Genomic DNA, 19,171 nt, shown 5'->3' with positions numbered 1-19,171 from the left:
TCTATACTACTAGGCTTTTTTAGGAGGGTTGTCTGTTTCAGTTCACATGATTCTTTCTAGTGTGGAAAACCAAAATACGGTCAAAGATGCAAAAAGTCATGCATACCATTGAAGCATCTGAATCAGATATCTTTCATTTCACAGATATGCTTAAATCCTTTGCTGTTAGACATATGTCATTTCATAGGTCACGGGGTTGCAATACATTAAAACAAAAAGACCAAAGTTTATAGCATAAATTCATATATGCTTACTTTAATGAATTAATTAGATATAGGTTAATTGAATCCAATTAATTCAGACAAGATTGATTACAGTGATTAAGGGTAAGGTTCTATAAGAAGAGGAAATTTTGACAAAACACGGCAAAGTAAAATATCGAAGTTATGAGAATTAATGTTAGCAGCGGCTTAGCTACTTAGTCCCTCAATTATACTTTGTTCTATCACGTTGAGTGAATGACAAATTGATTCATTCTATTTTAAAAAAAGAGATAAAGTGTTTGATGAAATGTCTCAAAGTGATCTTTTAAAATGAAGCTAGCTAGCTAGCTTGTATTTCGATTTCTTTATCATGTTTGATGTAAAGACTAAACATATCCGAGAACTTAAGTTAAACCTTAACATAAAATTCTGTCGTAAATTCAAACTTGGAAAGAAAATATGGCCAAATATGCTTCCCAAGAGCCATGTAACGATAGGAAATGCTAATTTCCAAGCAAATGCACATGCATGATGAAGCACACAGCAATTGCAGGCAGCCTAGGCTCTGAGATATTATCATTATCTTCTAAATTTCTGGCGACGCATGTAATCCATGTGAATTAATAAGTTGTGCGTAGCTTGATTATACTGCAAATGGAATTGGGGTTTGAGCTTACACATTCTCGAACGGCAGAAATGAGAGGAGCTAGAAAGCTTAAGAGAGCAGCAGCGGCAATATTAGGAAGACTTGGGAGATCGAGTGAGGAGGGAAGGAAGAGAAGGGCCATGTGAAAAAAGGCAGCCTTTCTTGTTTTGATGTTTGTAAAGCGACCACGCCCCGTTTGGCTGCAATCATGTGGTCTACTTTGTTATAATTCCATTCCCCTTCACTACTCTCTAATTCCTCCCATTTCTTTTTTTGTCGTCACCCTTTGTCCCCCTTCCCTAAGTACCTTGTTCCTCTACAACATTATGAAAATCACATTTCTAATGCTTGCCCAAGTACCATAGTGCCCCTTACCAAACCATGTCCCTTGAGCCTCATTTCAATCTCCTTGATCTCCCAAAGTTACCATTAGTTTGCTAATGGAATAGTTTATGTTGGCAAAGCTATCGGTGGAGATTGTTTCTTAAATCTTAAAGGGGAAAGTTAGCCTTTTTACATATTACACTAGGTTCTCTTTTTATTTTTTTAATATTCGTCAATTTCTCGTAACATGAAACAATCGATATCCAAATAAGAACTTTAAGAACTGATCTTCTGATTTCACCCCTCTGTGCTGATATAAACTATACTGGTACTCAAAAACACGGTATATCCTCTTTCTTGAAGCTAAACAATAGTTCGTAGAAAAAATAAAATTAAGTTTGATACATGTCTTTAATTTCGATATATATCAGAATTGCAATATTTGAAATGAAATTTAGTGTGTTAAGCCATCCATTAACAAATCAAAAGGACTAACATATCATGTAGACCTAATGATCAAAGCGCGTGATCTGAATTTCTCTATATCATGTAAGACATAACCACCATAGCACGAAGAGAAATGTTTTGGCCACATAACTAGTATATAAATGGTATGGCAAAATTGGTAGTTTTGCATAGCAATTAAGGTGATTAGGGTAACCAAACAAGTGTAATAATCATCTAGCCAGCTTGGGAAGCGGGTAGACCCGCTCGTGCGGACAAACCAATCACGCTCTGTAATTAGTCACTTTAAAAATTGGATTAGAAATTTCACCCCAATTTTATATGATGAGCTAAACAACAAAAATTTTAATTACCAAAAAGGGCCCGAGAACCACAGGATTTCGCCAAAACCCCAAAACAGAGAATTAACTCGCTTCCCAAAACCGCTCTCAAAAATACCTTTCATACACAGAGAGAGACCCTTTCTCAGCCTTCATCTCTTGTCTTTGTGTGTATATATACCCCACACCGTTCACTCACTTCCCATTAAACCAATCACTCCCACATTGATCAAAACTACCCACAAGCTAGTTACTACTATTTCATTTCAGTGTCGGTTTGTTAAGTTCACATAGTCAAGTGAGCTATGGAATCTTCAGACAAGGTGGTGGAGACTGTGATAGTAGGAAACTATGTAGAAATGGAGGCTGATGGGAAAGGCAAGGATCTCAAGTCCAAGCTTTCCAAGTTCTTCTGGGATGGTGGCTCTACTTATGATGCTTGGTTCAGCTGTGCTTCTAATCAGGTTGGTAAACTTGTTCAAGACTTCAAGTTATTGGAGTGACATTCATAAGTTATTTTAGGTGCATGTTTGTGTTTTTGGTGTTGAGCTAATGGGTTTGTTTGTGTGTTTCAGGTGGCTCAAGTCCTGCTTACTCTGCCATACTCATTTTCACAGCTGGGAATGCTTTCAGGGATACTCTTCCAGCTCTTCTATGGCTTGTTGGGTAGCTGGACTGCTTATCTCATTAGTGTGCTCTATGTTGAATACAGAACCAGAAAAGAAAGAGAAAAAGTTGATTTCAGAAACCATGTCATTCAGGTACTTATGCAATTACGTAACACATATGCGTGCAGGTTTTCAATCTTTTATGAGGTGATTCTCACATTGGTTTTGAATATATGGTTGTTTTAGTGGTTTGAAGTTCTTGATGGGCTGCTTGGGAAGCACTGGAGGAACGTGGGGTTGGCATTCAACTGCACATTTCTTCTGTTTGGATCTGTAATTCAGCTCATTGCTTGTGCAAGGTACCTAGCTCTATACTATACACGCATCTCTGACTCTAGCTTTAACTTGTATCTAGCTAGCTTCATTATTTTTCTTAAAGATGCAAGCTTTGGAATAAAGAAAAGAAAGGGTATCAGTAAATATCTATGTGTTTTGTTGCAGCAACATATATTACATAAATGACAATATGGACAAGAGGACTTGGACTTACATCTTCGGAGCTTGTTGTGCCACCACCGTCTTTATTCCTTCTTTTCACAACTACAGAATCTGGTCCTTTTTGGGACTAGTAATGACCACCTACACTGCTTGGTACCTCACCATTGCTTCAATCCTCCATGGTCAGGTAAATTATCTCACCCAGTAATTCCATGACAGTTAATATCATTTACCCCAGAGCTTAGTTCATCACTAAGTTGTAATTTATTTGTGCGCTTTTGGTGATAGGTTGAGGGAGTGAAGCACTCTGGTCCAACTAAGCTGGTGCTATACTTCACAGGTGCCACAAACATTCTCTACACTTTTGGGGGACATGCTGTTACTGTGTAAGACACAAACCTCATATTTAGAATGGATTCTGTTTTTCCTGCTTAATATTTTAAGCTTGAGTTTGCTGCATTGTGAAGTTATTTAAGAAACTTAATCAAATCTAATGTTCATCATCAGACTAGAATAGGCATTTTTATTTATATGCAGAGAATCCCTTGTCTGTTTTGTAATTGACAAATGTACCCTGTTTATCTGAGTTTTAAATTGTTATAGTATGTGATTAGGAAAATAAAGCATAAAATAGAGCAAGGACTACTTAGCGTCATGTTGAAAGTGACTAAACCTTGTCTAACCAGAGACATGATCTAACCAAGGGATCTTATGACCAATCTTCATCAAAAGAAACCTTCTTGTTTTCCCTATACACATTGCACAGAACAATAACTCTTTTTCATGTTCCCATGGTACCCTTAGGCGTGGGAGGCAAAAAGAGTCATATTTCTTGGGAACCTATCTATTCCTCTTTCATGTAGAACTCCAATACTCTTTTGGTCTTTCCAACAGTAACTTTCATTTTTATAGATCCTGTTTTGAATAAACTTAATTGCAGAAAACAATTAATGGCGTGAAGATAATGAAACTGATCTGTTGTGCAGAGAGATCATGCACGCAATGTGGAAGCCTCAGAAGTTCAAGGCCATATATTTACTGGCAACCATCTATGTGCTGACACTGACCCTTCCTTCTGCATCAGCTGTATACTGGGCATTTGGAGACTTGCTTCTTAATCACTCCAATGCCTTTGCTCTCCTCCCCAAATCTCCCTTCAGAGACATGGCAGTCATTTTAATGCTCATCCACCAGGCATGAATACACATTAACTCTTTACTTGTACAAAGTTTACATACATTGGTTAAGAACAAATTTTGCTTAACTATGTTGTTTAACGATATAACATGTCAGATACGTAGCGCACGACAACATTAGTATAATCTTTCTTCTAATGGGGATGTGATGAATTTGCTCTGCAGTTTATAACATTTGGGTTTGCATGCACACCACTATACTTTGTGTGGGAGAAAGCCATTGGCATGCATGATTGCAAGAGCTTATGCAAGAGAGCAGCAGCAAGATTGCCAGTGGTGATCCCCATTTGGTTCTTGGCCATCATCTTCCCATTTTTTGGACCAATAAACTCCACAGTTGGATCACTTCTGGTTAGCTTCACAGTCTACATCATCCCATCTTTGGCCCACATTTTCACCTACAGATCAGCTGCTGCTAGAGAGGTACCACACCTTACTCAAAATTTCTTATTTACCCTCCTCCTGCTGCTGTCAGCTCTCTGAGTCCTTGAGTCTTAAATTTGACCAAATCTGAGAATCAATCTCATTAATCAACAGGATAATGATTATTGATTAATGTACTAAATCACCAGGTTGAGTATATGAAAACCTGAGAGGTGGTAACGTGTGGTCACAGTCTAGCAGACCAGACCCTACAATTTCTCCTAATATTCTTAACTTGTATAATCCATTTTGATAACTGGGTCTTAAGCACTTTTCCATTTCTGCTATTACATTGGTTTATTTACTTTGTCCAGTAGGAAAATATATATATATATATATATATATATATATATATATATATATATATATATATTCATTGCAGAAAAAGCATGAGATTCCTTACCCATGTACCAGTGTCCAGTGAGCCAGAATATCGTACCTGTTAGTCTGATACAGTATTGGTACCTCTTTATCTGAGGACTACTCTATCAACTTATTGATACATTATATGTTCTGCATGCAATTACAAGCAACCTGCAAAATGGTCCCAGAAAATAGTGTTTCTTTCTTTCTTTTTGGATTACTGTGTTAGCTTGTGATATTTTTTTTTCTCCATCAATTTTCGACTGATCAAGTTTTGATGGACTGTGGTGATTTGCAGAATGCAGTGGAACGGCCACCGAGATTTCTAGGAGGGTGGATCGGGTCGTACACGATCAATGTGTTTGTGGTGGTGTGGGTGTTCGTGGTTGGGTTTGGATTTGGTGGGTGGGCGAGCATTACAAACTTTGTGCGCCAGATTGACACATTTGGGCTGTTCACAAAGTGTTACCAGTGTCCTCCTCAAGCAGCACCAATGGTCTTCAACGCTACTGCTCATGCAGCTCCTCCTCCTCTCCACCACCCCCTCCTCAACCACACTCACCACCCTTGATTTGTCTACTCCGGCTTTCGATTAGACCAGTGAAAATTGGACACTAGAAGTTTAGAGTTGAATCAAAACAGACGAGGAAGTGTCCTAGTGTCTGTGCATCGGATTACTATGCCATCCATCAAAGTACACAACCAGATTGCTATCCTTCTATCTCTGTTGTTTTGAGCAAGAAAAATGTATGAGACTTTTGAAACTAAAATTGTAACTGATCTCTCTTCTTGTGTTGTATTTGACGTTTGAGTTAGAAAATTTTGATGCCTTCTAAGTGTTTATGGTCTTCTACCTCTCTGCTAAGAATGGTTTAGTAAGATTGGAAAAAATCCTAATATAACACCAAAAGATATCGCGGGGACAAATTTTCACGAATAATGACTAATGTAACGTCTTCTATCTTCGAAATCTCAATACTAGAGCTAGAAGTACAGAAATTGTGCTCTACAAAGCATAGCTTTGCAAACCAGAGGAAGAATACACAATGTTTATAATCCCACGTTTATCAGTTCCTATCAATTTGGTTCACTCTGCTGATAGTTGCATAAGTGTACGTGGTTTATTATTCCAACCTACCATATATATACTAGTCAATATTAATTTGGCCATCATATATACAGGCATAGGTTTGCAATTGAAGTAAAGTTTTAACTGGACGTATATAGCTCACAATGAATTGATGAAATAATGCAGTTTCAATTTTTAGGGTCTAGTGCCTCACCAACACGCATATATACATCACAATATGAGATGTAAACCTTGTAGATCTGCTGGTCTGGAGGAGACATGCAACTAAGGATCTGGAAGGGCTATAGCCTTTTCAAACATATATACACATAGTAAGGATTGACACATTGAGAGCTTTTTCTTGATTCTATGGGCGGTGGTGCATGCCCGTTCTTAGTTGGTGGAGTGATTTGTCTGGTTAATTCCGTTAATGAACGAGACATCAGGGTTTAGACATCAGTCTGCTAATTAGCTATGCGAAAGATCCAATAGTTTGATTGAAGACAGAAGTGAGATCAACTACATGATCAACTAAAGTATCCAAAAAGAATAATAAAATGTAAAAAGCTACAAGATTTTAATTTAAAGGCCTAAAAGATTTATAATCTTGAAAATGCCAGAAAAAATGATTATTGGTCCCCAAAGTTGTCATGACATACAGTTTCAGTCACTTTCTCCTCCTGTCCTCCACATTATTCTGAACATGCAAAATAAGACCAATTAATGGTATGTTTTCCCAGACTTAGTATGCATAATTGAGGTACGTACATATATTCTTGAACTTTGTGGGATCATCCAAAAAAGACTTTAACTTTGTTAGCACATATACATAGATTCACCTTATTCTCGAGGGCCTTAACGAGTTGGATTTGGTTAACACCTTGCCAGAAATCAGAACCACTTTTGGTTTTAAATTTTCTGGGATTCCAATCATCCAATGCATCCCACTTTATCAGACCGTGAAAACGATATTACCTGAAGCAAAGGCACTCCCATGCAGGCTGTGCAGCAAGCACAGAATATCTATTATTGCTTGAGAACTGACAAAGCATCCATCTCTTTCTTTCTTTCATTCTTTTCAATCTGTATTCCCAGATGATCGATGATCGATCATGAGACTGATGAGAGCTACCTCACAGAAACAGATTAAAGAAGAAGAACAAGGTGGTAAAAGACTAAAAGAAAAGAGCTACTGACATAAGATGAATTTGGTGTGGGAATCTAATAATCGATCTAAAACTTGTTCACAGAGAAATGTCGGAGATCACCCGCAAAGTTCTTCTCTTTTTCCAGAGACTATTTGCAACTTTAGATTTGCATGCGGCCCCATGAAAATAATAAAAGCCTTCTGGCTTTTCAGCTAAAGCTCATTCCTTTGTCTCTTAGGGTCTTCGATCTGCACTAGTTCTTTCTTTTATGATTCGCTAGACAACAAGATAATGAGAGGAAAGGCAAAGCTGGCCTGTTTATACTATTGGAGGGATTTAGTGTGAAGCCAAGCTAGCTTTGTGATATCACTATTCTTGCTTTGATGTGTTTGTTTTTTGACTCGTAATTTGTTTACATGTGTTTGTATTTCACTATACAAAAGAATGAAAGATTTTGGGAAAAATAGTTCTGTTCTATCCATTTCACTCAATTTACTGTAAGTAGTGATTGGTCCCTTACATTGTGATTTTACACAACAAAATTAGCTCTATGATCAGCTTCCCGCGCGGGAAAAAAAGAAGAAGAAGAAGAAGAAGAAAGTACCAATCACTAATCCGGTGAAAAGAAATGATTTTGGTTGGAGAATCGATTACTTTAACAGAAAATTGTTAAGCTTGTAGTGTTGTATGGTGTTGCACTCTCTAATTTACACCCTAAAGAAAATTGTTAAGCTTTTTCCAACTAGTAGTGTTGTATGGGATTTTTTCTTTTCCGTTAGGGTTTTTTTCCAACTAGTTTTACTTCTAAGCTTGCGTTGGTTGATTTTCTGGTGGTGGATCTCAAAATTATAAGGGAATCCTTGGTCTAGGATGGGGGAGCAAACTTGGTTTGTCGTTCTCTTATTTAGGATGGGGAACAACCTCGCTCTATGGCTGCTGCCGGCTGTTTTACAAGATAAGATGAGATGAATTTGTGGTTTCTTTTGGTGGCATTCAGATCATAGAGGTTTCCTCGTTCGATATATACTATGTAGCCCCATTTTATGCGGCAGCGGTGCGCAACGGCCTTATTCTTTTGACAGTGCCTTGATAGTGGTTGTTGCCTTGTTGGTATATGATGGATTATTGGATCATATATAACCTTGCAAACCTTCTTTCTGTTAGGGTTTGGATCAGTCTAGCTAAAATAATAATTTCTCTGCGTGTAAATAAGGTGGGAGGGATCAATGCTTCTTAATCCTAAACCCTACCGGTATTCCTCTTAAGCTGATCCCCCTCGTAGCATAGTGGATGGTGCTATATGCAACATCTACGGGTTCGTGGGTTCGACTGGCATAAAAAAAATAAAAATAAAAATAAAAAATAAAAACCGGTATTCCTCGTAAAAATACTTTTGGTCGTTACCTTGGCATTCACAATATTGTGTTTTGGAAAGATCATGTTAATGCTAATGAACTTATTTTACAAATGCATGGAGAAAGAGATGTCAGGATAGAAATACTCTATCCCGCGGTGGTAAACTTACTCTACTTGAAGCGAATTTTTCTTTTTGTTTTACTTCCAAGCTTGCGTTAGTTGATTCCATGGTGGTGTATCTCAAAATTATTAAGGGAATCGTTGGTCAGGATGGGGGAGCAAATTTGTTTTGTCGTTCTCTTGTTTATTTCGGATGGGGAACAACCTCTATGACTGAAGCCGGCCGGCTGTTTTAGAAGATAAGATGAGATGACATTGTGGTTTCTTTTGGTGGCATTCAGGTCATAGAGGTTTTCCTCGTTCGATATGTACTATGTAGCCCCAGCGGCAGCGGTGCGCAACGGCCTGAGTCTTTTGATAGTGGTTGTTGGTATATGATGGATTATAAACCTTCGCTCTATAAGGGTTTGGATCAGTCTGGCTAAAAAAATAATTTCTCTGTGTGTAGATAAGGTGGGACGGATCAATGCTTTTCCCTAAACCCTACTGGTGCGACTATGGGATCAATGCTTAAGGTGGTTCGTTTAAGTGCGCATCTTAATTCTTATGCCTTCTGTGTTTAGGCAGAAGATTGAACTTGACGTACCAAGCTTCGTGTAGTATGTTCAGTGTTTTCGAGCTTGTTTAGTCAATATAGATAGATTTACGAGGAAGATTGGTGGATCATTTGGGATTGATGTCCTTCCCAAACTTATGGTCGCATATTCCACAGACTCGAGTGAGAAATTCATCTGAAAACCTCGAGCTCACATATTCGAGACTTTGAGTGGCCGTTGGCAAATTTTTCATTGACCTAGAGAAGTAGAGAGACAGAACATGCCCGCATAAGTAGCACACTTCCAACCGTCTTTACATTGGATCTAGATTTTGGTAAATGGGCAAGTAACGCAGGAAGATGACATCTACTATATTGACGACGGTTGTCGTGTTTTCGAGCTATGAAAGAGCTCACTCATAGCTTTAGTAGTATGGACGATGGTTGTCGTGATGGAGGCAACAATGTTGGGGAGTTGGAGCCTTGGAGGTAGGATCTACATGCGCACTCTCTTCCAATCAATAGAACATCAGGCTATCTATCAATCCATTTGGAACACATTCATAAAATTAGAGTTCTAAAAGTTGTCGTTTGCTAGAGGAGCTGTTTTCCGTTATTTCATTGAGCCGGATAGCATTATAACAACGTCAACTTTGATCATTACATAAGCCTAATTAGTCAATTACATATAGCATAACGTCTGATATCCAAATGACCAACACATTTTGGTACAATACTTCTCGTGGCACTTCTACCCTGACTGACCATGCCTAAGCTTCAAAGTAGCAGCACAACAACCCAGGCAATACTCCAATGACAAACCTACTGAGATTCCTATTTCAACCCAACTTCTTGTTTGGATTATTGAGAAACCGTGAAACAAATGAACAACCACACCTCAGCTATTCAACAAGCTCAAAAGGCCACAACCCAACGAGCTTATAAAGAAGATCACTGAAGAAATCCCTACCCTCGGTAAGAATTCAAGTCTTCTGGGGAGATTTTGGCCCCATGAGTATAATGAACAGAAGCAATTGGTTAATGGCGGAATGAATATGGAGGTCAATGAGATCAGACTCGAATTGATAGTGTTATCACTTGTAGAAGATGCACTTTCATTGATGGGTCAATGCAAGTAACAGATAACTATTGAATGGGATTCTCCGACTCTCCAAAAAAGGCGAAAAAACTAATGAATGGTAGAACCCAAACAATAAATTTCTCCACCTACCAACTGACACAGGTTTTCCTTTTATGGTTATGTGATTAGAAAACTATACACAAAACCAAGGCCCATCCCAAAATTTAAAACCCTACGGCCCATATGACCTGTTATCTGTCAGATTCAAAGGTGAAAAATGAAATCACACTGCATCACATTCAGAACTGTGTCAGTTTGAGTGTTTGACTGCCTTTCACTGATTCAAATGGTAACAGGGACCCCAAGAAGTAAAGACCACAAACGCATTTTCAAACTGGCACAACCCTAAATTTGGATCAAAATACAAAACCACATAATCCATTGACCATGATCAACAACTTGTCACATAAGAAACATGAACCCATCTTATGAAAAATAAAAATTCTGGTGTTTCAGCAACAAAGAACCAAATTTGAGTGTTGACAATGAGAAAGTTTACTAGGGGCATACACTGGGGCTATGGAGTACACATTGTACACAATAGAATAACCATCACAGTGCATTGGCCTCGCTGGCTGGTGGTAGTGTATTGTGGGGAAATGAATTCAGCCAACTACTAGGTCAATTTCTACAGGAGCTAAAGGGAACCAAACCGGCCAACCACGCCAAAAGTGTGAAAAGGGCACCAAAGGAATGGACCATCCCAAAAATCAAACAACCTCAAAGCAGTAGGGTTCCTAATAGTCTAAAGCCATGGATTATTAAGGTCAATTTTGAAGCAATCAGTCTATAAAGCAAAGAATCATTAGGCCATTCCCATCTAAACATAGCTTTAAACCATCAATCACAATCACATATATGAAGAACAAAGGCATCAAAGATAATGCAAGGCATCAAACATTATATAATTCAAACATCAAAACCACTATGATGAACAAAGGCATCCATGATCACACAAGGCATCAAACATAAATTAATTCCGAATATCAAAACCCATTTAACTAAGAGCAGAGTATATTAATGTGTATGAAATCATCCATCAAACCACAAAGCATAATCCACATCCTGCTCACATGACCGACCTAAATATCACCGACTTAAAATTCGAAAGATAATACATCAAACCCGACTCAAATTCATAACCATTCTTGTTTTTTTTCTTCTTGAAACAAAAGATGCTGACCCACAAAAGCAACCCACACACACTAACGTGAGAAGGGCAAACCCATACTTGAAAAGGAGCCAACATTCATAGAACCCCGGACCCTAAAACGACACAGCAGATAGTAAAAATAGACCTAAATTAAAGAAATGACCATATTACCCACAGAGACAGATTCAACCTCTGTTGGGGCACTCCCTTGCGAAATGACCAGATTCACCACACTGATAGCAGCCGCCAGAAGCACCGCCGCCGCCTCCTCCACCAGAGTACCTCCCACCGCCTCCACTGCCTCCATAGCCACCTCCGCCACGGCCGCCGCCTCCATAGCTCCCACCTCCCTCAGAGCAGTCCCTCGCAATGTGTCCAGCCTCACCACACTTGAAGCAGTTCCCACCGCCTCCACTGCCACCACCATAACCACCGCTGCCGCCTCCATAGCCGCCGCCACCTCCATATCCACCACCGCCTCCATAGCTCCCGCCTCCGCGGCCGCCTCTTCCACCGCCACGTCCTCCACCGCCGCCGCGACCTCCTCCGCCTCCGGATCCTCTCCCCTGGACGGGGCCCTCCTCGGGACCGGTGACATCAACGGCCTTGGTGCGGCCGTCGTTGTCGGTCTCGATCTGGAACTCGACGGACTCGCCGTCGCCGAGAGTGCGGAAGCCTTCGGTTCGGATCGAGGACTGGTGGACGAAGAGATCTTCGCCGCCGTTCTCCGGGGTGATGAAGCCGAACCCCTTCTGGTCATTGAACCACTTCACCGTTCCGGTCAACCGGTCACTCATCCTCACAGCCCTCTTGAAAAATCTGAAACCCTAAAACGAAGAAGAAGACCCACACCGATTCCAATCTCTCTCTCTCTCTCTCTCTAAACAACAGTGTGGTTATTTGGCCTTCAGGGTTTGACAGCTATATATACAAGGAAATCTCGGAAAGGGTCTGGCTGCCACGTCAGCCCCAGCTGAGGGTCCCCTAGGTTTTACCCCAAAACCTGGATCCCACGGCTATGGATATTTCTCATTTATTGGGTTTTTATCTGCGGTTGGATTCGTGTTCGGGATAGGACGTCGTGTGCCCTTTTTCGACTTTTCTCCACCTGCGCAAAATATCTACGTCTTCCAATGGCTAGTTTTGGAATTGGAAATTTTGGTTTAGGTACTGAATATTTCAGAAAAAGGAAGAAGTAAATGTGTAGGATTAATTTCCATAAAATGCTGTGGGTGCTGAAATTACTGTGGTGTCCCTGATTGGGGGAGATTTGTCCTTTTCTTCATTTTCGATTTTTGAAAAATGGATTGGGAAGTGTGAATACAAAAGACCGGTCAAGAGAGTCAATGGACGGTCAAAGCATATCTGCAGGGTTAGGTCATATCTGCAGGGTTGTGATCGACCCCGGTCTTTTCCAATGAATGGAGTTTGAACCGTCCTAGAGTAATGAGCTGATAATGTACTTCTCCATATTTGTTCTATACGTTTTTATTTAGTTTTGAACATTTCGAAATATAATATTTGAATTTTGAATGTTTTTGAAATTTAGTTTTGTGAATCCATACATCATATATGATTAAACAAAACTATATTTAAAATGACATTTTAAAAGAGAAAAAAGAAAACAAATGCTTTTACTCTCTCTTTCTCTCCCTCGGAACGCCAGAATATAGGAGTTTTTGGTGGCGGATTGGTATTGGCATTCAGGGACGCAACTTTGGCTTCGACTTCATTAGGGTGGCTTGAGTTCCTCAACTCTCTTCAGTGAACGGAAATGTACCACACCTTAACATAGAGAACTTGGATCGTGGCAATCCGATCTTAAACGGCTCTGGCATTGCCTTCAGATTATTGTGTTGATCCCCTTCTCTCGCTCGAGTTGGGGAGAGATGATTTGGTGGCGACATCGGAGGTACATTTCTTGCAGTTGGGATCATTATTGGTAGAGACGGTCGCTTAGTCATTTTTCCATGTTGTGCAGTTGTTGTTGCATAATGGTTGGACGACGACAGTTTTGTGACAACAGTCAGAGACGATCAGCGTATTGTTGAGCGGGTTAGATCTTGTTATCTTCTGGTGTTTTGGGCTTGTCCACGAATTGGCTCAAGTTCATAGCACTGTAGAACTTTGGCTTTTGGGCCCTTTGCCATGTGGCGTAAGAAAAGTTCTTCTGGGTCGGTTATGCGCGCTCTTCAGCTTGACACAAGTCCCTTTTAGACTGTTCAGGTGGCTTTAGTGATGGTGGCTCAAAGAGGTAACCCCCTCTTCGTATGGTGGTTCCAAGTGTTGAAATTAATAAGAGGGGGTTAGGGCATTTCCCCAAACCCTTTTTATCATTGTTATGTTCGCATAAAGGAAAATTAAATTGAAGGAAATAGAAGCAAAACATTAAGAGATCGATGTTGTGGGTGTCTGTTTGACTGAACTTTCATGGTAGCTTCAATAGGTTGCTCTAGAGTTGTGTGACATGATTTATACTATTGTTGCCCCTTGCGGGCGAATCCTGTTTATTATTGTCAATATTATAGTTATAAAACCCATTTAAAAAATAAAATAAAAATAATGTCATGTGAAGATGATTTTTCTATAAAGACGTCTCACTTATATTCAAGGGATGCACAAAACGGCACAGCGGAGAACGAGGTTATGTGTCGATTCTGGTCAAGGCCATCCTCGTCGGCAGGGTGTTGGCGGCATTACGCTGATTGTACAGGTGGAGAAAAGCAAGGCGGTGTTGTTGTTAAGACGGCGTTGGTCGTTTCTAAGGTCATCTTCGATTTAAGTCAAGGAAAGGTGACATCAATGATTCAAGCATAGATTGGATTCTCTGTCCCGGTGCAAGACAGAGCTTCCTCAGCCTATTGTCAATGTTGGAGTTAGGTTACGAGGTTTGAGGGGATTTTGGTGATCGACAATAGTTGGGCCAAGATTTGATTAGTTGAGGATGATAGCTAGGGAGGCCATCCTACAAATGGTGAGTTGCCGGCAATGGAGGATGAGGTGCAGGTCCAAGTCTCTGCCTCTACCATATCGGTATGAGGTTGGGCTTGGGTTCAATCTAGGGCTATTAGAGAAGAGGTTGGGCCTCGGTTCAGTCAAGTAGTGATTTGGGTCTTGGTTTGTTTTGAACAATACAATTGTGATATATATATATATATATATATATATATATATATATACCGATCGTTATCAGGTGCGGACGTCCGCACGGCTCTTAAAGTGCGGACGTCCCTCCTTTCGTCACCATACGGCACAGGCGAGGGCCCCGCCTCCACCCCAACAGCTTCCCCGACCACTTTCCATCCCCGGCAAGTCCACCGAATTCCAGTTTTCCGGCCAGATTGACTTTGTTTGAAGTTTTGGGTAATCTGGCCGGAAAACTGGAATTCGGCGGACTCACCGAGGAGGGAAAGTGGTCGGGGAAGCTGCTGGAGTCCGCTGGGGTGGAGGCGCGCCCTCGCCGGCGTCGTACGGTGGCGAACGGAGGGAAATCTGCACCTTAAGGCAGTGCGGACGTTCGTATCTGAAACAGACTGAATACATATATATATATATAACAATGTCATAATTACACGGACATAAAATGAATGTGGGAAGTAAATAACAAGTAAGATGAATATGTTGCAGTTATCATTGATGAACAAGTGCAGTGAATTTTAGAACATACTCTAGCTAGAGAAGCCAAGTTGGCTGTTTATTATGATAATTTTTTTACCGTTATTCCTCCGTCTGTGGAGGTGTTACTCTCTTAGGATTGTAATGATGTTTAATCAATGAAGTTGTTCATTAAACCCGTAAAAAAAAAAAAAACAAAGAGCAGTGAAATTTTTGTTGGCAATACAAAAATTTAATTAAAACAAAGAAAATATAACCTAAGAGGGGGGGGGATGAAGCCAAAATCTCTAAGAAAAAAAATAGCAAAATCAAAAGCCAACCAAAACATTAACAAGAATAATAGAGAGCCGATCACATCAAAGATCAAGATGCACAACAGGAGTCTGATTACGGACAGGGTAAGGGTCTCATGAATCCTTTTTGGTCTTCAATTTTTTCTTTTGAGACTCCGGGAGAGACTACATGAAGAATCTAGTCTCAATTATACAAACTTATTCTCTTTTCTTACAAGAATATTTCAAAGAATCAGCTAACAAGATTGAAAACAATAAAGATCAACATGATTAAAACAACATAAGTAAGCGTCTTTCGTTCTTTGATCAAAAAGATTATACGTATGATTTATAGATCAGCAAACAATACAAAAATGACACATCACGTAGGGTCGTCCATTAGAGCCATTTTACAGAGTACCAAAACTTATGTTGCCAAAGCAATCTAAGCTCTAACAGTCCCAATACACCCACCTTATCTACAATCGCCTTTCCTACCAAAAAGCTAACTGAAATCACATAAGGTCTAGAGAGGGCTATAAAGAATATAATTTGTTCTATAACTAAGCTAAAAATGAATGACAAGCCGAACCCCAAAAGCCCAAAATAACAGATAATCTAGAACCAAGGTCTTCATCGCAAGCAACACAGAAATCGATCGGCCTGCGTTATTGCTCTCGACCAAAGAGAAAAGGTCGAACAAACCAATAACTAAGTAAAGGTGGTCGTGGAGGGACGGGCTTTTTCTATTTTTTCTTTTAAAAAAATATAAATGGAGGGACGGGCGGTGGGTTCCTAGATATGATGGCCCCCTTTCTTTAGGGATTGTGGGAAGGCACTTGTCGCCCTAAATCGGTCGTTACAGATGAGCTAATATCGTCTAATTCTCTATTTAATTAAAAAAAAAAGTAAAGGTGGTCGTTGAGGTGGAGAGACTGGAGGCTACCAAGCAACACACCACCCAACTGGTCTAAGACATCTGCATGCTTCGATTGTTTGCCAGTACTCAGAGACGAAAGATAGTGCAACTGTCTTTGGGCTATAGCCCAGACAGTTTTTCTCTAATTTTCAAATAGAATAGGTTATATTATATGTAATAAACCCTAAAGCCCAGGTAAAAAAATAATTAGAAGTAATTAAAACCTATTATATTATATTAAATGAGGATTGGAATATAAAGAGATCCTATTCTACATGGCACATCCACCTTTTATTTTATTTAAAGTGAGCCATTGGTCCATATTAAGTTTGTCTAGTTTTCAACTATTGCAAAACATAAGTCTCGTCTTTTTTTTCTTTTCTATTTTTCAACAAATAGTTTTCCCCTCAATTTTATTCGATTATTAAAGCATGTTGTGTGCTATCAATCGATATTGGCATTTTGAGGATGTGAATCTGATTATCTTCTGAAAGTCAATATCACTTCTACCCATATAGATTGATCTTCTTAACATCGGGTGTTAAGAAGCCACATATATTTTTAATGCAGATATTAGTTTTATTAATTTATTTATACTCATACATTTTAATTCTTTTAACAAAGGAAATTCAGCCCATGTGGTTTTGGAATCCTAGCTCCGTCCCTGCCAGTACTGCTGCATTCTTCCGTTGTGAAGTTAAGTGAATAGACTTTGTCAAGTCTCTAAGGGTTGAATGTGAAGATAAGAAAATTTAGGTGAAAAATGAGAACGGAAGATGTCTGAGATGGAGGAGGATGAGAGGTGTGATAGTAGATTTAAAAATATGATGAACTAGACAAGGAGAGATATAATGATGAAAATCTTTTAAATATATAGTCACGCTCAAGATAACTCACCACAAAAAGGTGGAGAGGCACCTCTGTGATGCATTGGATGATATTATTGGTGGTATGTTTTCATGGGAGCCCTTCTAGTGAGGACTCTTAAGTTGAAGACTTGTTAAAGACTTTTCGGCTTATCCCATCTTTCGATCTTATATTCACATCTTGACCGTTTAGTTTGTAGGTATTTATAAGTAGATCATTTCTCCAAATTTTCAGCTATATTGAAAATTGTTAAGGCATTCGTAAGTGTGATTTATCAATTATGAACTTGAACGGTTCATATTTGACAGATTTGGTTCGTCCATTAATTTGATCTAGTTTGTTATCTTAACGAACACCAATTTGGCTGAAAATTTGTAGAAATGATCTACTCATATAAACTTAAAAACTGAACGGATGAGATGTCAAAATGTGATCGAAAAATGGGTTTTTTAAACCATAAACCGAAAAGTCCTCAACTTAAGAGTTCTCACTAGAAAGGCTCCCATGTTTTCATAAAGGTTAATTCTATTGCCTCTTTGAAAACTATAGAGGCTATAACTTGGAGTAGAGCCGCGTGTTATTTGACAGAGCAATTCTATCATTCTTCTATTATTCTTTTGCAAAATTATTGTGTCTATACTAAGTTGGATGGTTGTGTCACTCATTCTTATTTGTATATATTGGGCATTGTAAATCTATATGATTAACCATTCATACATTAAGTCAACCTTTAACGATCATTATGACAAAACATTAAGAAAAACAGAAATCGTCTACTCCTTCAAAATCATCAAACAATTGAATAGTTGAACATATTATCAGCGCAGTTGTGTTGTTTTTTATTTTCTCTTTTAATCTATAGAGGCTTAACTTATAGTAGAGCCGCGTGTTCTTTGACATTGTAGTTCTATCATTCTTCTATTATTCTTGAATCCAAACTCAATCTTATTTGCATACGTTGGGCATTGTAAATCCATGATCGAACCGGTCATACATTAAGTCAATCTTCAAAGATCATTACAACAACAAAAATAATTAAAAAAAAAAAACAGAAATCATCACTACCAGAAAAAAGGCTTTAGCCGACGAAAAAAAAAAACCAGGCCGACGAAGCATTTTTTCGTCGGCTAAAGTCCACTTTAGCCGACGAAATTATCTTTCGTCGGCTAAGTTAAATTTTCGTCAGCTATGGTAAACTTTAGCCGACGAAAAAAAATTTTCGTCGGCTAAAGAATTTATTTCGTCGGCTAAAGTTCACAAACTATGGCCGACGAAATATTTAAAAGTTTAGCCGACGACATATTAATTTCGTCGGCTAAAATGCTTTATATTTGCGGATCTGGACAGCAGCAGCTCATCTGGGAAAAAAAACGGGAGAAAAAGTTTGGGTGTTGTCGAAATCTGTCCATAATTAGTTTGTGGAGCCATATATAGGTACGTATATGTATATATATGTTAATTAATTGAGTTTTATTTGAGTTGATCGATTTTAAGTGTGATTGAGTTTATTGATTTTGATTGTGATTGAGTTGATTAATTTTGAGTACGTTGGATGTATATATATATGTGTTGATCGATTTGGTTGATGATTTGAATTGATAATATATATGAATTAATTTGTTGTTAATAAATAGTAGATATATATATATATATGTTAATTAATTTATAATATTATTGTGTTGATATGGTATGAAGTTGTTGATGATATATATGAGTTCATGATGATTTTGTGATGATGTTGATATATAATATTGTTATGATCGAGTTAATTGATTTTGAGTATGTTGGATCGTATATATATACATATATGTTGATCGATTTGGTTGATGATTTGATATAATATATATGAAGTTGTTTATAAGTAGTAGATATATATATATATATATGTTAATTAATTTATAATATTGTGTTGATGGTATATACCACAATG

The 19,171-nt window shown here is 38.7% G+C and overlaps 2 protein-coding genes across 2 annotated transcripts; one reads left to right on the top strand and one right to left on the bottom strand.

Annotated features, from left to right (window-relative positions):
- The first annotated feature begins 1,782 nt into the window (after positions 1 to 1,782).
- Positions 1,783 to 5,886, top strand: LOC101308526 (auxin transporter-like protein 2-like). The gene is made up of 8 exons (XM_004289806.1): positions 1,783 to 2,422; positions 2,534 to 2,719; positions 2,813 to 2,925; positions 3,068 to 3,251; positions 3,353 to 3,450; positions 4,051 to 4,258; positions 4,426 to 4,683; positions 5,345 to 5,886. The coding sequence occupies exons 1-8, from the start codon at positions 2,264 to 2,266 to the stop codon at positions 5,615 to 5,617; spliced, it is 1,479 nt and encodes a 492-aa protein (XP_004289854.1). The 5' UTR covers positions 1,783 to 2,263; the 3' UTR covers positions 5,618 to 5,886.
- A 5,409-nt stretch (positions 5,887 to 11,295) lies between these two features.
- On the bottom strand, positions 11,296 to 12,450 carry LOC101308236 (cold shock domain-containing protein 4-like). Its single transcript, XM_004289805.1, has one exon. It carries the CDS (start codon positions 12,363 to 12,365, stop codon positions 11,754 to 11,756), a length of 612 nt encoding a protein of 203 aa, XP_004289853.1. The 5' UTR covers positions 12,366 to 12,450; the 3' UTR covers positions 11,296 to 11,753.
- Between the last annotated feature and the right edge of the window lie 6,721 nt (positions 12,451 to 19,171).

This window comes from Fragaria vesca, linkage group LG2 (assembly GCF_000184155.1).
Source record: "Fragaria vesca subsp. vesca linkage group LG2, FraVesHawaii_1.0, whole genome shotgun sequence".
In the NCBI taxonomy this organism is placed as follows: domain Eukaryota; kingdom Viridiplantae; phylum Streptophyta; class Magnoliopsida; order Rosales; family Rosaceae; genus Fragaria; species Fragaria vesca.
The sequence above is the reverse complement of the archived record's forward strand: the minus strand, read 5'-3'. Positions and strand labels throughout refer to the sequence as shown.